This window comes from Arvicanthis niloticus, chromosome 11, assembly GCF_011762505.2.
Source record: "Arvicanthis niloticus isolate mArvNil1 chromosome 11, mArvNil1.pat.X, whole genome shotgun sequence".
Taxonomy (NCBI): domain Eukaryota; kingdom Metazoa; phylum Chordata; class Mammalia; order Rodentia; family Muridae; genus Arvicanthis; species Arvicanthis niloticus.
Window position 1 is genome coordinate 4,966,851 of NC_047668.1, and position 26,684 is coordinate 4,993,534.

General features: G+C 40.7%; 2 protein-coding genes across 4 annotated transcripts in view; one reads left to right on the forward strand and one right to left on the reverse strand.

Annotated features, from left to right (window-relative positions):
• Nucleotides 1–749, forward strand: part of Mis18bp1 (MIS18 binding protein 1) — a 46,317-nt gene extending 45,568 nt beyond the window's left edge. For both annotated transcript variants that reach the window (XM_076941826.1, XM_076941825.1), the window contains exons 15-16: nucleotides 355–409; nucleotides 582–749. In XM_076941826.1, coding sequence (XP_076797941.1) covers nucleotides 355–409; nucleotides 582–676 — 150 coding nt within the window. In that variant the 3' untranslated portion in view covers nucleotides 677–749. The remainder of the gene's footprint in view (nucleotides 1–354; nucleotides 410–581) is intronic.
• A 3,275-nt stretch (nucleotides 750–4,024) lies between these two features.
• Nucleotides 4,025–26,684, reverse strand: part of Fancm (FA complementation group M) — a 53,337-nt gene continuing 30,677 nt past the window's right edge. Inside the window, exons 15-23 of one of the 2 annotated variants that reach the window (XM_076941828.1) lie at nucleotides 19,941–20,026; nucleotides 19,778–19,840; nucleotides 18,086–18,217; nucleotides 16,164–16,320; nucleotides 13,975–14,081; nucleotides 12,295–12,855; nucleotides 9,346–9,628; nucleotides 7,422–7,713; nucleotides 4,025–4,403 (exon numbers count right to left, since the gene is read on the reverse strand). In XM_076941828.1, the coding sequence (XP_076797943.1) occupies nucleotides 4,265–4,403; nucleotides 7,422–7,713; nucleotides 9,346–9,628; nucleotides 12,295–12,855; nucleotides 13,975–14,081; nucleotides 16,164–16,320; nucleotides 18,086–18,217; nucleotides 19,778–19,840; nucleotides 19,941–20,026 (1,820 nt within the window). In that variant the 3' untranslated portion in view covers nucleotides 4,025–4,264. Of the gene's footprint in view, nucleotides 4,404–7,421; nucleotides 7,714–9,255; nucleotides 9,629–12,294; nucleotides 12,856–13,974; nucleotides 14,082–16,163; nucleotides 16,321–18,085; nucleotides 18,218–19,777; nucleotides 19,841–19,940; nucleotides 20,027–26,684 lie in introns of both variants that reach the window. The other variant, XM_076941827.1, reaches the window with a different exon arrangement.

The window sequence follows — 26,684 nt, forward strand, 5'->3', positions numbered from 1 at the left end:
TTGGTTTCAGTAATCTGGTTATCTATAGTGCTACCTGCACTCACTGTTTCTAACTGAAGCCTGTCTGTCTTGTTATCTTGGTTGTGTCAGAACCCCTTCCAGAGTTCAGCTCTCTCTGTGATCCAGAGAACTTGGGTTTTGTCATGGAATATCTTGGGTATAAAAGCTCCTGGGATTCAGGCAGCTTTCTGGGATCCTGGAATCCGGGTGTGACCAAGCTCCTGAGATCCTATTATCCTATGTACCTGGGTATGTTAGACCTCCTATGAGTACAGCTTCCTCTGGGTGTTCTGGAATTGGGTGCTGAGCTGGTGCCCTGGAACTGCTCAGGTCCTAACATGCACTTTCTTATAGGTTGAAACTGATCTCTCATCTCCGATACCAACACGAAAAGCCCTGTTTAACAAAGGTATATTTCTTTATTTTGTAGCTTAGTTTCATTATAATATGATCTCTATTCGATGGTATTAAATCTTGCTGGTTCTCAAGTAGACAAACCTACCATTTAGTTTCTTGGTATTGTTTTCAGTTCTGTTACAATGGAAATGTATTAATTCTTCTCATTAAATTTTTCTTTTCAGATTTAGATGAAAACACTGATATTCCAAAGTTTTTCATTGATGATATAGAATCAGATGAAGAAGAGAAAGATTATTACTTTTCCAATTCTGACTGACAGTAAAATGATATGCAGGACTTTTACCATCAAGAAGAATATACTTATATTCTCATTTGATGACTCACTATTTTCTTTGTAATTAGGGAATGCAGATTTGTTTTCCAAAGATGTCTTATGTTTGTATGCAAGGTAAACACCCTATAGAGCATACCTCAGAGTTATAGCTTACAAGTACAATTATTTTGCCTGTGTATGCATTTGTAAATTTTATGTTTGTAATATTAAAGTATATAAAGGTCAGTCTCTTGAACATCCAAATCTGTTTACTTTAGTAATCATGTCTCAAGTAGATTTTTAAATAAAAATTTAAAAGCCCTTAAATGAGGAGAGGTAAGGGGCTGGAGTTAACAGTGTGGATTCGTGGATACCAGAATGAAAACGTTTAGCATCATGCAGCCTGGAATTATAAGCCAGAGTTCTTTCTCTGTTAAAATTATGTCATTCAAACTTTTTTTTACATGTTTTTATGTTTTACATGTTTTTTCGTCTGATAGTTCTTCTTACATTTTTTACTATATGTTGGTCTGTTTATGAAATCTATCTCTAATTCATTGTTCTTTATTATTTTATAAATAAAAGGAACCAGAGGACAGGTTCTGTTGTATTCTGCAGCCCTGCTATAGTTGATAGATCCACTGTTACAAGGAATTATGATGTCATAATAAACAGGTTTTCCCTTTCGACAACTTTCATTCTGCCATTGTTTTAAAGTTTGACATATGTATGTATTCATCTACCCTTTGCATCCAGATAGACTACTCAAATAAAAATGTAAATTTGTGAAGTATTTTGTTTCTGGATTTGTTGTTGTTTTATTTGAAAATAATACATTTTGTTACTGCTTTCTAATTTGTTTCTTAAAAACTCACTGGAACATATAGTAAGAAATAAATTATTCATTCCTATTTGACTCTGTTTCTGTCTCTCTCTTCTACCTAAGTCAGGGTCGTACTGTGTACCTGGGCTGCCCTGGACTTCACTATATAGAGCAGGCTTTTTAATTAAGCCTAGGCTTGGTGTTTCAGTCATGTAATTAATACCAGTTACTCAGGAAATTGAGTCAGGAGGAACTTCAAGTTTGAGACTAACCTGGGCAATTTACTGAGACCCCATCTCAAAAACAAAATTAAGGGAGTGGAGAGATGGCTCAGCAGTTAAGAGGACATGAATTTGGTGCCCAGTACCTATGTTTAGTAATAAACAATTACGTGTAATTCCAGCTCCAGGAGATTGAGTACTCTTCTTGCTGCCACGGGTAATAGACTTAATGTACACACACACACACACACACACACACAAAACCACAAAGAAAAACATGAATAAATGTTTTTAAAATATAAAAATATAAAAAAAAAACATGAAGTGGAGGGAAGAGGCTGGAGGTAACTATTAGAACACTTGTCTGCCATGCAGAAAGTACCAGGTTGAATCTCCAGTAATACCTCTCTCCCAAAGAACCTACAGTTATTCCAGCTGGAGAATAAAAGGAAGGTTGTTTTAGAATCACCCTAAACAAAATCGAATTTGTGTTGTCAATATGCAACCTGATGCTGTGCTGGTTGAGGTGATAGGTAACATTTTAGAAGAAAATCATTAAATCTCCTTTATAGCTTGCAGTGTTTTTTTTTTTTTTAAACTGAATAGATATTGAATATGTGAATTTAGATCTGAGAAGTATTCACTAATTGCATGCTAGCCAATATATTTGAATACTTTTTTCTCTGGTTATAACACAATTTTGAACAGTAGATTAAGAGATTAGTGGCAAGCAGGAGATCAGGTTTTAAAATATCAGATGATCAAAATTCAGAATGGAGTACCTTTTGTAAAAAAAAAAAAAGGTTTCTGGGCAGTGTTTCTAAATTTACCAGTGTAAATATGAACAAGCTAGTTTCAAGGTCTTATTTTTACGATCAACACAATTATGAACAACACAAATTGAAATAGATGAGTTCTGAAGTTACTGTGAGATGTAGGATGAGGAACATCTGGGACTTTAGAAAGTATGGAGGCGGGGAAAGCTGACAGAAGGAAGTCACATTGCACATATAAACAGGCACATCTTAAAATACGGCGTAAGAGGAATCAAAACAAAAGTTGATGTTAAGTATTGGACTACACTTGGATGGAAGCTTTATTTGGTGGTAATGATATATTTACTTGGACATTTGACTTTAATTATTAGATCATTTGTTTCATATCCATATTTTACTATCTATCAATTTAATGTTTGTATGTATGTCTGCACAATGTCAGTGCACCGCCTAAGAGGGCCAAAGACATTGGATACACTGAAGCTGGAGTTAGGCAGTTTATGCTACCGCATGGGGTTGTTGTGCATACAAGAGCAGTGTGTGCTTTTAACCTCTGTGCCATCTCTTCAGGTCCCCTGGACTTAGTATACTTACAATGTTATATATTATAATTCACATACAGCACAAATTTATTATAAAGTTTTTGCCAATCATAGGTCATAGTACTTATTAGGAAAATTCTAAAATACTATTGCTTTTATGCTTTTTTGAGACAGCATCTTGTTTGTAGCCAAGGCTAGCTTCAAAATCATGTGCCTACTGTGCTAGCCTACAATGTGCTGGTATTCCAGGAGTATGTCATCAGTCAGCATACTCATCTTTTCTATTTTTGCAGATGTGAACACACAGCCAGGAATTGTTTGTGTGGTGGCTAGAAAACTGACATGGTCTATTTTCATCTATCACTCTTCATCTTTTTTTTTTTTTTTTTTTGCGAGACAAAGTTTTCCACTGAACTCAGCAACTTTGCCATACGAGCTAGCAAACTCCTAATATCTTCCCTCCAGTCTCTGAAGCCCCAGCACTTTGATTCCATCACTGTATTTGGCTTTTACATGGGTATTGGGAATTGTCTTAGGGTTTCTATTGCTTCGATGAAGATGAAACACTATAACCAAAAATCAAGTTGCAGAAGAAAGGGTTTATTTGGCTTATACGTCTCTTCATTGGAGGACGTCAGGGCAGAAATTCAAGCTGGGCTGGCACCTGGAGGCCGGAGCTGATGCAGAGGCCATGGAGGGTATGACTTGCTCACCTTGGTTTCTTACAGAACCCAGAACCTCCAGCCCAGGGATAGCACCACCACCAATGGGCTAGGTCCACCCACTCCCATCAATAACTACTTATATATAGTAAGTAGATCTTTTCTCAGTTGAGGTTCCCTCCCTTCAGATAGCTTAAGTTGACATAAGACCAGCCAGCACAGGGAGGAACTCCGGTTGTCAGGCTTGTGCAGCAAACACTTAGGCAGCTGAACATCTCCCAGCCCTTTGGCTTCTTTTCTTAGATGCTTAAACCACTCTGAACAACATTTCTAACAGTCTTGATTTATTCATTAAAATTTTGTTTCACAGTCTAATCAAAATGATTATGGAACATTAAAGATTTCCTTTTAAAAATAAATTATATAGTCTATAAATAAAAAGGTATATACAATATAAAGATCATTAAGAGATGAAATACATATTTTTAACTGGCAGTCACAAACTACAATGATTATTGAAGTATATTAGCATCATGAAAGTTCTTTCATAGTGACTCTGAATGTTGATCATGTATCAGATTTTTGTCTTTCCTGGTTAAGATCATTTGGCAACATTTGCATGTCAAATATATAATGAATATATTTATAGATCTCCTCAGCCTTTTGACGAGTTACTTGCGCACATGTGAAGATTTCTTCAGGGGAGCTGAAAACAAAAAAAAATAGTGAAATTGGCTTTTATGAAATTACTATTTTTATCATGGCTCATGATACAGATGTAAGTCAGTGGAGGAGCATTTGCCTAGCTGGTAGGAGGCGCTTCATTCAGTTACCAGCACAAACGCAAAGCTTCCTCTTCCGCTATACATGCAGTTAATAGCATTAGGCCAACAGTATGAAAGCTTGTTTTGTTTAAACCTTCAACAATATACTGGGCATGGTAGTGTACTCCTGCAATACCAGCCTTTTGAAAGCAAAGTTTGGAGAAAGCATGGTCTACATAGTTCCAAGGCTACAGAATGGGACTGTCTCAAACAGTCATCTACAAAAACTTAAAACTTCAGATGCATTAGAATATACATCTCTAAAATCTTTCCCAAATTAATCATTTGTAGGGCCCTGAAGCGAAGATTGCCAATATTGGAAGACTGGACCTTTAAGAGTTGGGGACTTTGGGGAAAGTCCTTAGGTGCCTGGGGGTTGATACCTCTGAAAAAGTGTAGGTTAGTTTTTGCTGTCAAATCCATAAAACTTAGAGCCACCTTGAAAGAGGGATGACAATGCTTCCCATAAGATTCATAGACTAAAAGAACCCTAGTAGCACGCATGAGAAACAACCTTTTCAGTAGTTAGAGGAAGATGAGAGACTCCTATAACAATAGAGGCTATTGATGTGACCCTTGGTTGCCTCTCTGAGGTTTAAGGTAAACCCCTGATGCTTAAGACTCCACGCATTTAGGACCCAGACCTTAGAAGATTCAAGTAGGGTTTGACCTGAAAGTCCCTCCCCTAGATCTAACATCATAGTACCAGACAGCAGACCACAATGGACGAGAGTGGCAAGGTAAATGTAACTCTGTCTTCAATAAAGAAGCTTCTTTTAGGAAATGGTGAGATAGTTGAGAGTACTGGCTACTCTTCTAGAAAAATCAGGTTCAATTCTCAGCATCTAACATAATTCAACTGTTACTCCAGTACCACTTGGGGATTTGACACACATGGAGGCAAAGCATGCATGCATGCATGTTTATATACACATAATACACACACACACACTGTCAGGAGCCATCATAGGAGAAGAGGTAAGGAGCCATCATAGAACCTAATAACTAGCAGCTGTTCTTCCTGAGCTGGGTCTGCCACAGATTTGCTCTGGTAAGCAAGGCCCAGGAAAAATTCATTTTAGGAAAGATTCCTGGTAGTTTTTAGCTTCTATGATGGCTCCTGAAAAAATATAAATTACTTACACACACACACACACACACGTACACACACACACACACACACGTAAAACAAAAAACTCTTTGCAGCAGATGGAGATCACTACAGAAAACCACAACTGGTCAAAATGTAGAGATCAAATGATTTTAAGGTGCCCAGACTCAGTGGACACATCTACAATACAACTCCTGCATGAAAGGCTCAGGAAAAAACAGCAAGAGCCACGGGACCAGGATCTGTGAGACTGTGTCTCCTAGAAATGACAGGGAAGCTACACCCATGGAGACTTAAACAATACCTGACGAAGTAAATACCAACAGACATATTAAACATGGCAGGGGGCAAATCTCTCAGGACCATACCCACAGACAAAGAACTATAGGCAACTAATGACTACAGACTACAGAGAGAGGGGCAATTACTCTTTTCCAGGGATGGGTCCCAATTAGTTGATTCAAGTGGTCAGCCCTGAAATCATACTCATAAGTAATACAGACTCAGAAGGTTATATAATTTTGTGTATGTATGCAACAAAGTAGAGGCCATCAATATGCGAGTGAGAGGAGCAAGGTGACATAAGAGAGACGGGAAGGAAAAGGGGGAAATGACACAATTATATTTACCAACTTTATTAGTAACCACAGAAATTAGATATAAGATTTTAAACTTTAAGACAAGATTTTACACTCATTACATGGACACAATATATGTGATAAAAAAAAAAAAAAAACAAGGCAAGAATAACAGATGCAACACGTGGAAGAATAAAACACAAAACCCAAGACAACTCCAGGAATTACTTGACATACAATAATGGCATCTAGTGAGAGTGTGTTAGATGAGATCCCAGACAGAATTCACAAGAGTGATGGTAAACATTCAGAGAATAAACTCAGCTGGAATACAGACAGCTGTATGAGATAAGATAACGCAAAATACAGAAGAAGGATTCAAGAAAAACAACAGTAACAAAGACAGTGAAGACAAACCAACCCGAAATACTGGAAATGAAAAGCAAGCCCAACAGGAAGTCTAGCAGTAGGATTATGGACAGGACAAAGTGTCTGAGCAGGAAGACAAGGTGAGAAGCTGGACCAGTACAAGGATAGAGATGAGATAGAAATGACTGTATAAACAAGGCTGGGTCAATGCACATGCTAACGTGCATGAGGAAGGTTTTCTCAGGATCCTATTCACAAAGAATGCAACTAATGACTTCTGGGAGAAAGAATTTGCCTTCACTAGGGACCAGCCCCCTCACTTGCCCAGTGCAGAATGGTCAGGGTCAGCCTTGAAACCATATACACACAAAAACAGTTCAGCAGGTTGTCCTTACATATATGTGTGCATACACACACATATATGTGTTTAACAATAATAAAAAGAGGCTGTCAGCTTGGGAAGGGCATGGGATAGGTTTGAGGGAAGGTAGCTGGGAAAGGCTAGGGGCGTTGGGGGGAAGTGATGTAAAAAATAGTAAGGTACCAGTGGGAATTCTAAGATGGACATCTTAACAACTATGGATAAGCATAAAGAAAGGAGAAATTAGTCATAAAGGGTAACTGTCGTCTGCCGCTGAGCCGCGTCACGTAGGTTTGATTCCTCAGACTTCACGGGTTGGAGAGAACCAACTGCCACAAACTGTTCTTTGACTTTGATGTGTACACTGTGGTAGGCAGGGAGATGCATGTATGTGCGCACGCGCGCACACACACACACACACACACAAATGCAATTTAAAAAACATAGTAACCATTTAAAAATACTAGTAAAACAGACATACCTGTTAGCCATCTTTTTCACAGATGAAAACTGGTGACACATATTTAAGGCAGTTATGTAACTTACACTGGGAATACTTAAATAGAACTGAAGTGCCTCACGTTTACTAGGGCTCAGCAGTGCTGGAATATGAATACCAACATTCTTTCTTTGTTCCACCAATGATAGCTCCTTCAGTAAATCTGCAGTCTCTTCTTGTCCAGAGCTAAAAAGGATTCGGATTCCAGCACCAACTAAGGCAGTCAGCAAACTGTCATAGCACTTCGATCTTCTAAACATTTTTGACGTGTCTCCTAAAATTTTCATATTTAGGAAAAATATGTTTAGTGATAAAATCAGGGAGAGTAGTTGATACACTTTATTATAGAATTCTACCATCTCATCGTTGAGTTATCGTACCTTTTACTAATGAGAAACTACAATTAAGCTTTAAATTGATTCTCTAATATCTGATCTGAAATTAACTTATTAAAAAGCTCATTAAATATTGACTTAGTTGATATAAAATTGTCTATTTATTCCAGTGACTAAGATTCCTGGACGGCCTTCTAACGTTGTCTACAGTAAGCTCGTCAGTAAGCCGTTTCCAGCATTTCTACCAGATCCGTTTCCATTCTGTTTTAAGAGTTTTCTTCACCCCTCAATGTTCCAGTCAGGGTAAGAACAACAACAAATGGAGCCCATTTCTGAAAGATGCATGTACGTGCGCGCACACACACACACACACACACACACACACACACACACACACACGCGCGCGCACACGCACACACACGCACACACACGCACACACACGCACACACACGCGTGCACACACACACACATATAAAAGCTTATCCAAGGCACAACCACAGCACACTGTAGTCATCCACCCCAGAAGCACGAGGAAGGAAATGCTGTCCAATCTCTAAACCAATGTTTTTCACAAACCAGTATAAACCAGTATTCCCTTTTACTCAAGTTTCCCAGTATTTCCATAATAGCTTTTAATACCATGGTTTTATCTCATCCTTGTAACCCCATGAGATGAGCAGGGGAAGCAAGCATCCCATCAGCACTAAACTCTTGTCATTCAGTCAACGCTTTGTCAATGAAATACCAACAAAGCGGCAGAGAAAGCAGACATCAGTGCATCTGCTGGCTCTGAGGCCCAGAGCGTTCACTGTTCTCAACATCAGTGCATCTGCTGGCTCTATAGCCAAGGGTGTTCACTGTTCTCAACATCACTGCATCTGCTGGCTCTGTAGCCAAGGGTGTTCACTGTTCTCAACATCAGTGCATCTGCTGGCTCTATAGCCAAGGATGTTCACTGTTCTCAACAGATCCTCCACTGATTAAGCTCACACCAGAGAAATCCTACAGCGATAAGCCCAATCTTGCATTTGTAGGTGCAACCTAGGCGCACCTATTTCAGCGACTTGTGTAAATCCAGTCTTGCCATGTTTAGAATGAATCCTCCCTTCCCCGTCATGTACACCACCACTTATACTTACAGTTACACAAACATTTACTGCACTTTATCAAAGACGTTGTTCAGCCCGGAGTAACTCAGCTCTTCCCACCAACCCCACACACCCTGACTCCTAAGCATCTGAGTCCTCTTTCTTCCCATGACTGTACTGTTTAACAAATTCATCTTTTCTTATGATTGGTCATCTCCTTGATTCTATGATTGTGGTTTCTTACTGTTCAGTCTTCATAGGCCTCATTAAAATACAACAACTAACAAAAACATAGTGGTATTAAGTATGAAATGACACACTCTGACAGCAGAAGAATGAACTAAGCAATAGTTAATTCTGTTTACAGTCTCACAAATATTTGAAAATACAAACCTGCTTTTTCTCTGTCTTTTTCCACAATTACACATATTCTTTGAAACATGCTTTGCAGGCGCTGGATCTGCTCAATGAACTTGTTCTTACCAGTATTACTTGACATTTCAGACTGAGACTTCCTCTCTACTACCATCCGGTTGCTTACGATGTAGTCACAGCCATTAAGAGGACAGATCTCCACTCGTAACCCATGAACTGTTCTTAGCGAAGAGATTATTTCCAAACCGGTAGTGATTTCACGACTGTCTACAAGAATGCAAGCCCTGTTTCCTTCTTGCGGATGCCTAGGGGCTGTTTGTACCTCGGCCACATGTGGTAGGAAAGTAGAACAGGGTGCTGCCGAGGTGGCACTGTGCTCGTCCTCATCAGCCTGAAAGAGGGGAAAGCACGGGTCACACATAGTCCGCTGGATATGTATGCATCAGTACATGAATGTCACCTGGCTCTTCCTACTGAAAAACTTCATCATTTAAACTTTATCGTAACCAAGTGACTCAATAATGTAAGTCACCACGCTAACAATTCAAAGTAAAGCCACAGCTGACAGCAATCAATAGGAGAATGGAAAGTCACGATGAAATACAGTGAAGTCTACAGCCAAACAGGGAAGAAAATACATTTTCAAAGATAACATATTTTTTAAGCTAGGGAATGTCTTGATAACATGAAAGCAGACTGAAACACATCTCAGGAATAAGGACTCGAGACAAGATTTTATTGAAAAACTGAGATTAGATAAGCAGAAACTCTTTCTAGGTGAAAGTGAACCTTCATTGTGTTTGGGTTTCTCTGTTCTGTAGTAGTGAACCCAGGGCCCCTTGCATGCTAAACAAGTGTTCTACCATTAAGCTACATCCCTAACCCTTTAGTAACCTTTTTTTTTTTCCTTTTATCATTTTTGGGGACTTGGCAGGGATGAAAAGTGGTAGTAGGGACTGTACCTAGCATCTTGTATGTGCTGGGCAAGTACTGTCCCACTGAGCTGTGTATAAAGCCCAGCAATACAGTGATAGTTTTAAATATTGCATTATTACATGATGGGTGCATGGGTGCATGCCCTTGTGCACCTGTAGAAATCACAGGACAATCTGGAATCAGTTCTTTACATCAACCTCTCCATGGGAACCAAGGACCAAACTCAACAGGCTTAGATGGCAGGTGCTTCTGCCCACCCCTAGTAATGTTTATGTGTATGTGCCTGAGTGTATGTGTGTGCATCACATGTATGCAGGTGCCCACAGAGGCCAGAGAAGGGTATGTGAACCCCTCAGATTGGAGTTGCAGGAACACTGAAAATGGAAGCTGGGAACTGAATGTAGGTTTTCTTCAAGAAAACAAGTTGCTCTTAACTGCTAAGCTATCTCCAGTTTCTTAGTAAGACTTAAAAATAATTAGAGCTGAAGACGTAGCGCAGTGTTAGAACACAGACCTCGTCCACACAGGCTCCAAGGATCTGGACCAGCAATGTAAAGAAAACAATAGATACATGACTAGCTGACATGCAGAGGTCAGAAACAAAATAAGAGTCCTGGAAATGAACTAAGCCCAAATAAACCCGAGTTCTCTTAGCAGCTAAATCCTGTTCAGAGTGAGTTCTTTATGTAGAAATCATATGTACACCCAGACCTTTACTTTAAAAAAAAAAATAATGTTAAAAAAAAAAAAATCAATGGTCTGGGGAGATGGCTCAGCAGTTAAGAGCACTGACTGCTCTTCCAGAGGTCCTGAGTTCACTTCCCAGTAGCCATCTGTAATGGGATCCTATCCAGTCTTCTGTCTAAAGACAGCTACAGTGTACTCATATAAATAAAAATAAATACATCTTAAAAAATCATTCAGTGTAAAAATAATTCTATTACATGAAAGCAGAAAGCAAGAACTAGTTAGGTGAAGACAGAGAATTTTCTTAAAATCTGATCCATCAAAGAACCCTTTAGCCCGTGACACTGAAGCCAAGGTGTATGTAATGCCTGCACTGTTGGCAAATCCCTCAGCAACTGACTAGAAGTGTTCTCCAAACACAAATGCAAATGCTCGTATGTCATTTGCTATCACAGGAAAAATGCTACCTTGGAACTTCATGTTAATGCCATTTCTCACTAGATAGACTGTATTCTGTTGATGAGGTTTAAACAATCAGGAATTCTAAATTGTATAAAAAACAAACAAAAAACAGCAAAACCCTATGGAAAAGTTAGAAAATCCAGGTAGTGGTAGCCCCTGTCGTAGGAGGCAAAGGCACATGGATCTCTGAGTTCATCACCACTTTAGTCTACAGACTTTTCTTCTAAGACAGCCAGGGCTATATGGAGAAACAAAACAAACACAAGAATTAAAGAAAAAAAAAAAAAAAACAGATTGGCTGGGCATGGTGTTAAGTCTCAATAATTCTACAACTTAACACCTAAGGTCAGCCTCAGATGAAAAGCTATCTCAAACAAAACAAATCAACAAACACTCAACCCAACCCAAACCAACCCAAACCAAACCAAAAAACCCAAAAAACCAAAACCCAAAAGCACTTGTCGAAAACATCAAAGGCTGGAGACGCAGAACACACACATAGGTTTGATCAAGGACACACAAGCGGAATGAGAGATTAGGAACAACCAGATATACATCAATTCTGAATGGTTGAAAAAAAAGATACAATCATACAATAAGGGTTATAAAGAAAAATACTATATCTGTACTCTAGTATAAACCCTAAGATAGATATTTAAATGAAAAACAAGTGGAGACAAGAGTGAACTGGATGCTATAATTAAACTTGCAGAGCCCAGAAAGACTTCGTGTCCTGCCTTACCACTCTTTGCATAATCTTTTACATGGCGCACTTCTCACTGAACCTAGAGTGAGGCCGGCAGCCAGCCTCCCCAGGTTCAAGTTTGAGGTTCACCTGGGCTACAAGAGACCCTGTTTCAAACAAAACAAAACAAAACACTATTTTTTCTTTGACTGAGTTATTTAGTATAAAATTCAACACACACACACACAGGCATCAGCGACAGTACCTTCCTTCCTTTTCATACACACCTTCACCTGAACTGGCCGGTTCCCACGTTCCTTCCCTGACTCAGCACCAGGACATGGCGGTGAAGGAGATTTGATTGGATTATGGCTCTGAGCCTTCAGGTTCAAGGCTCTAGGAACAGCATCCTTCATATTGGGTAGCAGCTGTAGTCTCTGCCCGGATGACTGATTCCCTGCTGGGTTAGAAAGGATCTTGGGCTGCACTGAGGACCCCGATGGCCCCGAAGCCCAGCGCTGGCCCTGCTGTGTATGCTCATCAGCAGCGCGGCCACCAGCACCAGAGTCCTCTCTGTCACTGGCGGTGTTTTCTTCCTCACTTGACTCCTCCTCGGGTAAGATAATTCTAGACAATTTCTTTCCTGACCGTGTGTAGTTCTGTCTCTTGTTCATTTGTCTGCGCTTTACTGCGTATCGGGTTTTATATCTTCTGTCCTCATCTGTAAAGGAATCCTTAGTCAAGTTAAAATCAACACAAATTTCTTCTTCACTTGACAGGCTTTTGCAAGACTCTTCTTCATCAACACAAAAACTGTCCTCTAAATAGTTTTCATCTTGCTCAGGAATCTGTAAAAAAAAAAACAGGCAGAAATATTTAAATTTATAATTAGTCTGAATTTACATTCTTTGAGGAACTAACTCTTTTGTTTGTTTGTTTGTTTGTTTGTTTGTTTTAGGTTTTTCAAGACAGGGTTTCTCTGTATAGCCTTGGCTGTCCTGGAACTCACTCTGTAGACCAGGCTGGCCTCTAACTCAGAAATCCACCTGCCTCTGCCTCCCAAGTGCTGGGATTAAAGGTGTGCGCCACCACCGCCCAGCGAGGAACTAATTCTTATTCCATTAAATGAATATCTACGAAGAACATTCATTATAAAAAGAAATGGGAACTTGGGAGATTAAAAAACAAACAAGTAACATCTTATGTTCTAGAAATTTACAGTCCGCTGCAGGCAGCTAGAAAAGTAAACAAGAAAAACCTGTGCCAAGTGCTACAGAACTAGAGATGTAAATAGCTGTATTATCCAGCAGAATATGGCAGTTTATGGATAGAGAAAATATGGCCTACATTGAAAGCTATCGTATCCATGCATGTTGCTGTGTGCTTGTAATCCCAGCCATATGGAAGATTTTCAGTGGAAGGGCCTCGAGTTCAGGACCAGTGCGTGTATGTAGGTAACGGAGAGAGGTGCAGCAACTGCCTAGTGTGTGGAGTGAGGCCCTGGGTTTGATCCCCAGGACTACAGTCGGTAAAAATCAGATATCAGCATGAGCAACACAATAAAATCTCATCCAAAGCCCGACAACAAGCCGGCCTGCAGAGGAGGTGGGGAAGCTCTGGTTACATGTGGCACTGTGGATTCATGGGAAGTTCGGCACAGAGTAAAATCCTATCACAAAATACCAATAAAGGAAGAAATGAAAGATCCACATGTAATTTCTAGAAACATTTTTATGAAAAAGGAAAACATTTTAAAAGTATGACATACAAAAAAAAATTAGCTAGTAGATGATCAAATTCTATTCATTTTCTTTAAACTAATTCTCCTGATGAGAAAGAAATTCATAGTAAAACTATCCAAGCTACCTTTGACTCTCTAAGTTTAGAAATGAAATGGAAGCTTTATTAATTGTACTGTATTTAAAATTACAATTAAAAAAGTCCACAATTATTTCAGAGGTATATACCTGTGAGAAAATGTTCCTGTTGGTGTGCTTCTCACGGACCATTTTGTACTTAGTGCCCATCAATGGACTACGTACAGATTTCATGTAAATAGCTCTCATGTCAGAATCTGTAACGATAAGAATTAAAAATGAAGTAGCAATATCAGTTACATGAAAATTGTCATTTAACTCTGACTACTCCAGATTTACTTGGCTCAACATTAAGCAAAGGTTTATAGAGAAGATACACACAAATATGCATGTGTGCATGCACACGCACACACGCACATGCGCACCCACGCGCGTGCACGCACCCAGATGTATGTTTGTATGTATACATCAGTTTGAGCAACATGGTGAGATCTCATCCCAAACCTAAATACACCTCAGTATTCCAGAAATCGAGGCAAGAGGATCTGCGGTGACTGACCTGGCACCCTGGATACTTAGCAAGTCTAAAGTCTGGCTGGCTTAACACAGTGAGATCCTGTTACAAAACACCAACCAAGAAATAAAAGATCCACCTATAATTTCTAGGATAAAATGTTTTTATGAAAAATTAAAATTTAAAAGAAATAATGAGAGAAAGATGGGAGGGGGGAGAATCCTAAAAACAATTATTTAAAATGTTGTCAGAGGCCAGGTGTGATGGTGCATGCTTTTAATCCTATAATCAGGAGACAGAGGCAGGCAGCTCTCTGAGTTTTAGGTCAGCTTGCTCTACAAAGTGGGTTCCAGCCAGAACTATGCAGTGAGAGCCTATCTTTAAAAAATAATAATTTTAAAAAACTCTCAAAAGAACACTAATAATGATGTTGAAAGTTTTACCTTTGAAATCACTGTTTAGTTGGGTGAAAGGCATTTGGCAATTCGGATTAATAAAAGCAATTGAAGAAAACACTAACTTTACTAAATTTATCAGATAAGGAGATCTGCTTTCAGAAAACCATGTGGTCAAATAATGTTTGGGCATTCACAGTACATTCAGAGCAAAGAGTCAGACTGGCTGCCCCTGAAGTGAGATCTATTCTGATTGGCTCATCAATACTTTGGCCTTTGAAAGATCAGATCTGTCTTATTGACTCTGTCTTTGCAGTCTGGTCTAATTTAAAGCAGCAAAGTTTCCTAAGGACCACGAGATTAAAGGGAAAAACATGCTTTTGGACACAGTTCTCCACATTTTTCATAGCATAGTGCCTTCCGTGCTCAGTCATTCACATGGCTTTTGCAGATTTCAGTAAAATCTGTTAAGATTCAAAGATAACAACAATTCAAAGGCCCTCAGGCAGCAGCACTCCTTGACTACAAGGACTTCATCAAGAGCGGGAAGCAGGGCATGCAGACCCGTTAGGTCCCAGTCTGGTATTAGTCAATCTCCTCACAGTGGAAGGGCAGCTGGATGGCTGCACAATGCACAGGGTGACAGCGCTCGCTCCTCCAAGGACAGGACTGGTGAGGGAAAAGGACTAGACTCCGGCCAGCAAAGCTCCCAGGATTCTGAGAGAGCGGCAGGAGCCTCCGGAGGGACAGGTGGACGTCTGTGCAACTGGGCCCATGCAGTGGCTACAATGAAGAGGAGAGACCCCTATCTCTAGTTAGGCAAAGCACCTTTCAAAGAAAATACTTCAAAGCTTTTTAAAATTACAGAGAAATTCTTGTTATTTTCATGTATGGTTTAAGTACTTTTGCTACAGCTTTTAAAAACAGTATTCGCAACACGTAAAAAGCCTGCGTTTCCCCACTTTCTCCTACACCAAAACTATCAATGTTCTTGTCTCACAGAAGCTTTTCAGTACATTTTCCTTTCTGGTTGACTGCATTTCTTCTCTTACTGTTTGAGCTTTTTTTTAAAAAAGTCCTTCTGTAAGTCAGTTTTGTCGTGAAGTCTTTTCATGCTTTTGTTCTGAATAGAGGGTTGTGGTCCTGCTCTTCATTTTCTGAAGACAGCTTAAGGCAGGCACTGAGTCCCGGTTAAATGAACAGTTGATGCTTGAACCACTGAGGTAAATCTGGAGACACGTGAGTACTCAGAATCTATAAACGAATGGATCTAAAAACTAGTATTTCAGAATTCAAATGAAAGTGAACAAATAAAGGTTTTGTACATACTGCATTTAATCCCTTAATTAAAGCCAAGCTTATGAGCATCATCTTTTAAAAAAGATGACAACAGACACACTGAAATTACCAAGTGTCATGACGGCATTTACCATTTATAGCCTGTGAAAGCTGCGTCCGGTCATTTACAAAGTCGAGGAGTGAGGAATCCTGCTCGTTCTCAGAGTCATCACCCTCATCTGAGGAGACACAGTCTGCATCCTCTCCAGAAACCGCTGCTTCATCGTCTAAAAACCTCCGAGCTAGAGTCTGTGGAAAAACAAGAAACATGAAGATACCCCACGGAGATGAAAATAATTTTTGTTTGCAGTTCTTGTTCTGGGAAGTATATTTTTAAGTTTTTATTTCAAAAATTGATTTTGCATGTAATTGCACATATTAAGGCATTTCAATACATGTATATAATATGTAATACAGAGATCATGACATGACCAGGACCTTACACATTCTTGATGTGGGAACAACACTGAACAACACAATTAACTGTGACCCAGAGCTGCCTACTAAGTCACAGACACAGACAGGGTTTCTCTGTGTAGCCCTGGCTGTCCTGGAACTCACTCTGTAGACCAGGCTGGCCTCGAACTCAGAAATCCGCCTGCCTCTGCCTCTCAAATGCTGGAATTAAAGGCGTGCGCCACCACTGCCTCGCACAACACTGTTGCTCTTAAGGAAGTGGCTTTCTTGTCAATATTTTAAAATACACACACACACAAAACAAGATTAAAAACTACAACAACAACAACAACAAAAGACATCTGTGTAAAATTTCTTCTGATAATGTTAGATAAAACACCATTTAAGACTCTTGCTGGCTTGCTAGATGTTTCCCAACAGACTAGAGAGATAGAAGTTAAGCTCTGGCATGAAAACACTGACTATCAGAAGCACTAACTAGACAGGGACATGTGCTACCGAGTGTTTCTCAAATACTTAAACTAATGAACAGAGCTAAGGGAAATGGAATCAGTGAGCTGGTGTGAATATGACCAAGATGATGACCTGTGTCCGACCCGGAGGGAGGAGGAGCTGACTCCCACAGTTTGTCCTCTGACAGCCGCTTTCCCACTGTGGCATGCACCAACGCCTGCCACCCATACAAAGCAATAATGTCACAAATTAGCAGTACTGGTTCTTTTATTTATTTATTATCTTTGTTGGTTTTTTTTTAAGTTTTAGTTTTCTGTCTGTGAGTAAGCTGCCTACATATATATCATGTATATCTATGTACTACGTGCATGTCTGGTGTCTATGGAGGCCAGAAGACCCTCTAGAAATAAAGTGACATACGGGCGCTGGCCACCATGTGGGCTGAGACTTGAACTTTGGTCCTCCGCAAGAGCGGCCAGTGCTCTCATCCACTGACCTATCTCTCCAGTCCCAGTTTTTATTGTTGTTTGTTTTAAGAAATTGTTTTTGTTTGTTTTAAGAAAAAAGCAAATTTCCTAAAACTTAGGTCTGGTTCTACATTTTCTTCAAATTGAACAAAAAGTCGATATATTTCAATTTCTTCATTTAAACATTCAAGATAACATACCACTAATAAGATAAAGCCAGAACACACACACACACACACACACACACACACACACAAAGTAGTACACTTTGAGATTTTTAATTAAAAAACAAAAAAAAAAAAAAGAAATACAAAATTGGTGGTTAAGTACTTCTTTTAAAAATGTGTTTTCTGGGGCCGGAGGGATGGCTCAGCACTTAAGAGTATGATTTGCTTTTCCTAGCACCCACACTGTAGATTACCATCATCTATAATTCCAGTTCCACCCTTTTCTAGCCTATGTGGGCACCAGGCACATATATGGTACATAGATACATAGAGGCAAAACTCCCATACACTAAAATTTTTTTCAATTCTATCTATCTGTCTGTCTGTCTATCTATCTATCTATCTATCACATGTTAACATAGCATATACACATAGACACGGATTCTAATCCACATGCACATGTATGAATGTAACAAATATACATTCAAAAAAAGAGTAAGGAAAGATTACCTTTACTTGAATCCGTTTCTTTTGGGCTTCGGAGCCTTTTCTGGTGTTCCTGTTACGATCCTTGAAGTGTTTCAGTCTTGGACATGGTCTGTGAAAATTCTCACTCTCATCGTCGCTAGATGATAATTCTGACTATAAAAAGTTAACACAATACTTACATAAGAAAGAAAAATCTAACTGGATTGATTTAACTTATTATATTTCTCAAAGGTGATTGATTTTAGTTTTATTTTTCCTTTTCAATGACTAAGTATTCTAGTCAACATTCCCAATTGTTTTCAACAGTTAGATCACAAGTGTCAGTCAGGTAACAGTAGTCTTAGAGTTTATATTCCCTCAACCTAAGTGTTACATCAAACATATCTGGTGAAAACTTACAGTATTTTCTGTAGATTTTCAAGGATTTCATGAAAGATAAATTTCATCCAAACATACAGAAAACCTTTGAAGTCAGCAAAGTAACGGAACAGTGACAAATTGTAACACAGACCCCCAACCACTGTTGTTGCACAGTAAGAAGACTGCAAAGTTTATCAGATAACTTCAGTGTGTAGGAATAATTTTCACAGAACGCAGCCCAACTTTGTCTGAATTTTAACTCACTTTTTATAAGCCACTAGTTATTTTGGGTAGAGCGTAATGTTAAAGCAAGTTTTTAAAGTGCATGTATGAGAATACAGGTTAACATGGATTGGTGGTATTTTTAGTCAACTGATCCAAATGACCCATTAGACAGAAGCTCGACAGGGTAGCGCCTGCAGATACTTGCTGCTACAGTAAAACACATATGAAAGACAAAGATACTATCTTATGCATGAAGCAGTTACATGTCCCTGGCTTGGAGGAGACAGGACGAAGTTCAAGACCTCGTAGTGCAGAGGTGCAATTGCCCTCCTGGGCCCGTGCAGGCTGTTCCTTCTGTGCACAGCCCCTTTCCCGGCCAGCTTCTTTGCTGTGTTGTCCATTCTGTCCCCTCTCAAGAAGCTTACCACGTACACCTCCTAATATTCAGGCTAAAGGCTGCGTTTTTCTTATCTGGACTTCAAAAATTACACCTCCGTAACCTGCTTTCCTTTTTATTAATTCTACTTTTGTCTCTTTATTATTTATACTTGTTATCATCAGGAAAGCTTACAATGAATCCATTTCTTACAATGAATCCATAGCACAAGTAGAAATTCTAATCAAATAATGATGTCAGCTGTGTGGGAGCGGTGGTGATGCACGCCTTTAACCCCAGCACTCAGGAGGCAGAGGCAGGTGGATCTCTGTGAGTTCGAGGCCAATTTGGTCTACAGGGTGAGTTCCAGGACAGAGAAACCTTGTCTCGAAAAACAAAAACAAAACAAAAGATATAATGTCTATTGTTCTGCTAAGCATATACCTGTAAGATCAAATATACTAATTTTTTTCTTCTGTGCAAGTTTTTTGCTTATATTACTTATCCTAAAAAAATTTAGGTTACTGTGGCTGAAAAGATGATGTCGTGGTTAGGAGTACACACTGCTCTTCTAAGGACCTGAGTTTGGTTCCCAGCACCCATTGGTTGGGTGGCTCGCTCACCCTGTAACTGTAACTTCAGCTCCAGGGCCTCTGATGCCCTTTCTTGCTTCCCTGGAACAGGCACAGACACATATAGACACCCAGACACACACACCCCTAGGAATACAAATGCCTGTGTAATTTACTTACCCTAAGAACCCTGGACTTTTTTACAACATGAATAGGTGAATCAACTTCGTTGTTTTTCTGATACTAGATAAAACAAACGGATAAAACAGTTTAAGATATAACACAGTCCAAGGGAGAGCATGGCTTCACCTGACTGCAGCACTGTGGGGAAGGAATGACTTACCTCGGGGGACTTCAGGACATTTCCTTTTGGTTTTTTAGTTTTTCTCAGGAAAACATCATCTTCGCTTTCACTAGTTAAGTGTTCAACTATAATTAATTGAAAAGTGAACCTAGTTAATAATTAAAGTTACTCTATCACAATCATATTATTGATTACCATAATAAAAAAATTCCTAATTTTCTTAATCTCATTACTTATTTACTTTTGTGAAAGGTCATCAGGCCAGGCATGGTGGTGTATATCTTTAAATTTAGTAGATGGAGGCAGATCTCTGAGAGTTTGAGACCAGTTGGTCTACATAGTGAGTTTAAGGTAAACCAGGGATACATAGTGAGATTCCATCTTAACAAAACAAACTAAGACCCCGTCTTATCAAAACTAAAAGATCACCGGAAGTTTGACCAACATCAGCATACAGAGACAGTTCTATAAAACAGTGATGGGCTGGAAAAATGGTTCAGTGGGTCAGGGGATTTGATGTTCAACCAGAAGACCTGAGTCTAGTTCCTAGTATCCCTGCCATGCAAGTCACAGTGGGCTTCCAAGGACGAACAGATATGTGGAATATGTTCACAAAGACACACACACACACACACACACACACACACACACACACACACACACAAATTTTAAAAAAATAAGATTTTTAAAGTATTTTAAAAAAGAACAGAGAATAAAAGATACTGGTTTGCTAATAAATACATATTTAAGAGCCTGGAGAGATGGCTGGCTCAGCAGTTAGAGCACTGGCTGCTTTTACAGAGGACCAGGGCTCAGTTCCCAGCACCCACATGGCATTTACAACTTTCTGTAACTCTATTTCTAGGGAATACAACTCCCTTTTCTAATGTCTGAGGACACTACATGCATGTGGTACACCTGCACTTGTGCAGGCAAAATACTACTCACATACAGGAAATAAAAATAAACCTTTAAAATACATATTTAAAATTATAAAATGTAAAGAGAAAAGGCAGATGTGATTTTATCAGTCCATGCCTTTTTGTTTTAAAGAAACATTTACAATGTGTGGGATATTCGTATGGTACAGCACACAGATGGAGATCAGAGGACAACCTGTGGCGTCTGCTCTCTACTCTGCCACAATTTCTTTGATCATCAGTTTCTTTCCCCTTGAGCATAGGACAAACTTAGTTCCTAACAGAAGTCTTTCGTGGAGCTGGGGTGTGGCATGTGGTGGGGTAGCTCAGTTGGTAGAGCATGCACAAAGCCTTCCTTGATTTCTATCCCTAGCATGAACAAAACTGGGAATGGTGCTAAATAAATCTGCCTGCTGTGGCTGCTCAAGCCAGTAACCCCAGCATCGGAGACAGGCAGGAGTGAAACCTGAAGGTCACTCTCCACTACACAGGGAATTCAAGGGTAGCCTGGGTTCACTAAAAAACTAAAATACTATCAGTTAAATATAAAGGATGTGTGTGTGTGTGTGTGTGTGTGTGTGTGTGTGTGTGTGTGAAATTAATCATTTGAACCTGAGTAGTCTCTAGAACCTATGGTAGAAGGAAAGAACTCCTAAAAATTGTCCTTTGACTTCACACACTCAACCTGGCATGCTTGCAACCCCATTCTACTACCCAGCATCCACACTGTGGTGGTTTGAATGAGAATGGCTCTGTAGCTACACTCCTATGTTTGAATACCCCCAGATGTTGATAACACTTGGAAGGATTAGCAGGTGTAGGTATTAGAAGAGGTGTGCCACTGGGGGGCAGATTTTAAGGTTTATAAGCCCAAGCCATTCCTAGTTAGCTCTCTGCCTTGTGCTTGTGGATCAGATGTGAGTGCTCAGCCACTTTTCTAGCACCAGGCCTGCTGCCATGCTCCCAACACTATGATGTCCATAGATTCACCCTCTTAAACTGTAAATGTCCATAAACTCTTCTATAAGTTGCCTTGGTCATGGCACCTCTTCACAGCAATCAAAAGGTAACTGAGACAGGGCTGGAGAGATGGCTCAGCAGTTAAGACCACCAGCTGCTCCTCCACAGTGCCCGAGTTTAGTTCCCAGCACCCACATGGCATATTACAGAACTGCCTCTAACTGCCTGACTTTCCTAGTGCTCTGTGGTTGTAAGGACTTTTGTGCCTCCAGCTGAATGACACGCTCATTCAGATATATATGTGCAAGCAAAACACCAATGTACAATAGAAAGACAGACAGACAGAAAGACAGAAAGAAGGAAGGAAAGAAAGACAGAAAGATAGAAAGGAAGGAGGGGCTGGAGAGATGGCTCAGTGGTTAAGAGCACTCACTGATCTTCCAGAGGTCCTGAGTTCAATTCCCAGTGATCACATGGTGGCTCGCAACCATTTGTAATAGGATCTGATACCTTCTTCAGGTGTGCCTGAAGACAGTAACAGTGTATTCACATACATAAAATAAACAAATCTTAAAAAAAAAAGAAAGAAAGAAAGAAAGAAGGGAAGAAAGGAAGAAAGGAAGGAAAGAGAGAAGGAAGAAAAAAAGAAAGAAATGAAAAGTAACTAAGAAAGGCTGATACCCAGAGCAGGGCACAGCCGTGACAGGCTTGACCGTGGTGTTTCTGGAGGATGTGGAAGACTTTGGGACTTGGATTAGAAAAGGAAACGTGGACTCTAGTAGGGCCTGGAAGACAGTGGTGCGGAGGGCAATGTGCACTGTGCTCAAGGATACAGAGGGCAACAATGTTAGTAAATGGAACAGAGACAGCTGGGGCACAAAAGTCCTTAAACCACAGAGCACTAGGAAAGCCAGGATCAAACACACTGGGGCCTCTTCTCATCAGAGGTTTTGCTTGGTTTTCTGCCCAGAAGGCTGGAAGTGGGTTTTGTTAATGACCTGTAGAAGCACACAGGTAGCAGCCATTCCCTGGAGTGATTATTGGAGACCTTTCCTTCCCTGGACTGGTTACCTATGCTTGGGGGAGATGTCACATACAATTTATGGCCTGCTGATCTCTATGCTGTTGGTCAGAGGCCACACTAGACTCTAGGCTGTTGAGCTATAGAACCCACCCTCATGGTCACAGGAACTTTGTAAAAGAGTTTCTTTTTTCTATATAGTCACACCTTAAACTTTATTGTGCAACTGGAATTGCTGCATGGAAATCTTCCCCCAGATTGTACTATGCTTTATATATGCTGACAATGAACTGCCTGGATAGATTTGACTCCCCAAAGTCATCTCTTTGCAGGTGCTTCCCTGCCTGACACCTGCAGGGATCCGCTCTACAGACCACTGTAGCAATGAATGTAGCTGGCCCAAGATTCTGCTTGAGGCTAAATTGAAGTGTTTTTGACTACCTTTGTGGCAAAAACTTCAAAACAGCCTAATCTGACTCTGTCACATAGTTTATTAGTGGTCACTCTTATGCAAGTGAAAAGGGGCATGGAGAAGTATTTAATGTGGTAGCCAAAGTTTGTACTGAAAGAGATAAGGAGAAAGAGAATAAAGAGTGGTGCCCTCAGGGAGCGACTCCACCCAAATAATCCTCCTATTTGTAAAAAGAAAAGGCCTAAGAAATGATCTGTTCCTGGAGCAACAACAAAGCAGAGCTGGCGGCTGTAATTCAGGGGCGGCCTGTTCTCAGCCCAGACAGGCACTGGGACTCGGCAGCACCAGCCTTGTGGCTTTGGCTTCAGAGTAAAAAAGATGCAGTGGTATAGGAGTTGTGGAATCTTCCTCCACAGCTAAGGGAAGCTACCGCCAGGAGGGAGGCAGGGGAGTCCCTGCAGGTCAGTCTGGAGAAGCCATTGTGTGAACTGTGAAAGCGAAACCGAGATTGGTTTGGAGAACCCAAGATGTTAGAGCTGCCAGAGCTTGCCAAGGAAATCTGCAGATGGGTAGCGGAACCAGCCCAGGACAGAGAGAGGTTTGAAGTTAGCAAACTGGAAGTGTGGAGCCATCTAAGCCTTGAGGCACTGGACATAGAGTTATAGTTTTTGAAATTTCCATTACTTGGTCTGGGTTTTGTTTTAGTCTTTATTATCCCCCAATTCCTCCCTTTTGGAATGGTAATGTATATTCTGTGTCATTATATGTTGAATGTATGTAATATGCTCTTTGACTTTACAAGCAGTTACAGTTAAGGGATTGCTCTGGGTCTCAAAGGAGACTGTGGATATTGTGTTGGTACTGTGAAGGACTATGACAACTTTTGAAGCTGGAGTAAATGCATTTTGAATTGTGGTGGTTTGCATGAGAATGGACCCCGCAGGCTTGTATGCTTGACTACTTGGTCCTCAGCTAGTGGAACTGTTTGAGAGGGGTTAGGCGATGTGGCCTTGGTGAAGGAGGTGTCACTAGGGGCAGGCTTTGAGCTTTGAGCTTTCACAGCCCATGCCATTACCAGTTAGCTCTCCGCCTTGTGCTTGTACAGGGTCAGATGTGAGCGCTCAGCTACTGCTCAGCACCAGGCCTGCCTACTGCCATGCTTCCCAACAGGATAGTCACGGACTCATTAAACTGCAGGCTCCAAAGAGCTTTCTTCTACAGATTGCCTCGGGCAAGGCATCTCTTCACAGCAATTGAAAAGTAAAAAGGTAAGGTGTGCGTGCACACGCGCACACACACGCACGCACACACGCACACGCACGCACACACACACACACACACACACGCACGCACGCGCGCACACACACACACACACACGCACACGCACACACACACACACGCACACGCACACGCACACGCACACGCGCACACGCACGCACACGCACACCCCACATAATTTGAAAAGAGACTATAATAGAAATGAATATGGGCTACTTATAAGTCAAGCTCACTTGCTCTATCACTTTTATGATTTGGGCTAGGAGAAACCAGAGGTAATGATTTTTTTTTTCTATGGTGTCCAGGGTGGTTATGAACTCATGGGTTCACCACACTATTGCCTCAGCTACCTGAGTAGATGGCATCACAGCCATACACAACTACTCTAAGATACTAAGCAACCCCACGAAGAGGTTTACAAGTAAAAACGGAGGAAGTCCCTGACCAGCAGTGCCGTGAGCAAGCCAGCTTACAAGCACATCTTCCAGGGGTGCTGGGGAGATGGCTCAGGCACAAGAATCTAAGTTTGAATTTCTAGTACCCAAGTAAAAAGCCAAGCATGGCTGTGTATGCCTGTATCCCCAATACCAGGGAAGGAGGGAAACAGATACTGAGAACCACTGGCCAGCCAGCCTAGCTGAAACAGCTCAGTGAGAAACCCTGCATCAAAAATAGGCAGAAGGTGACAGAGGGAGACACATAATATCATCTGCTGACTTCATGCACATGCACAGGAGTACAAATCTGTGCATTTATGTGCATTCAAGACATATATGCTCACATGAAACGCCCATCTTCCAAACACTGTCATGGTTTCAGAGAACTAAAATAAAGCCCTGGTCCAAGGGTTGAAAGCAACCTCAATATCCTGAGCCAGGCCCACCTGGCCACACTTGAACTCACGACTCACAGAAACCCAAGGAAATAATGTTTTTGTTCTAAGCCATTCAGGTTAGGGGAAGTTCACACTGTAATACCACATATATCACGTACATTTTGATATCTAGAAAGAAGAGGCTGCAACTACAAAAACCTAAACCAATGAAGTAGCTTTGGAGCTAGACCAGGGGTACGATCTGAGATGATTTCGGTGGGTTGCAAAGGCTTAGGGAATGTTCACAGAGAAGATCAATGGTTTAAGAGAAGTTACTGGTGAGAGCTCATTAAAAATCTTCCTGGAAACAGGAGAAAAGGAAATCCCTTAAAATCATGTGAAGAAAGTTTAACATGGTAAAATTCAATGCCCCAGTGAAGAACTCATACCCCAGATCTGTAAGGTATAAGCAGCTGATCCTAGCTGCTGTAGCAAAACAAACGAGACAAACTACTTTTAAACAGGAAGCAGCTGGAACTTACTGTTTTTGAAAATCCCCAGCCTCTCTAGATGACAAAAAATACTAAAATTAAGAGATCTTCCATTCAAACATCAAATCCAGGAGATAGCCAGGCCAACATGAAGCTGAGAGTCTGATAGCAAATCCTTGGGAAAGACCTCCAGAAGGTCAAAGGTGACACACAGCATGGTACCTAGCAGGCAGACAAAAGGCACCTTATGTTTTTAAGGGATGCTCCTCAAAGACCCTTGCAGGTCTCCTTCTATGGGGCTTAAAGAATAATCTTCCAGCATCTCAGTAGAACAGGTCAAAGTAGAGGATGGCTTTTGTTCAAAAGGATTTGTGAACAGGGAGTGCAATGAAGCGCTCTCTGAGAAGATCCACCAGAAGTCCATTCCTGGAGATTGCTTAAGAGTTCTCAGGGTTGTATTAGAAGAAGTGGATCTAGTTACACAGAGGCCTGTTTGTGCTCGATGTATCTGCAGTGCTGGGGAAGAACCTACAGCTCAGCATTGTGTCACACAAACTCACTGAGCCACACCCCTAACCCTGCATCCCCAAGAAAAAATCAAGGGGAATCAGGTTCAGAAACCTCACAGGGTCTACACAGGATGAAATCAAATTAGAGAACAGTCACAGGCCCAGAGTTCTAATCCAGGACCTCCGAGTGGCAGGCTAGGCATGGGCACACAGACTTTTTTTGCCATTTCATGGCCAACAATTCCTGAATGGGGCTGGTGGAAGGAGGTTCTCTGTGCTCAGTTGAGCTTCCAGGTGAGTTTAACTCTAACATCACTCAGCTAAGACACTGCTAACGTTGAGTGAGACGCTGAACATTATATATTCCAATTGCCGTTC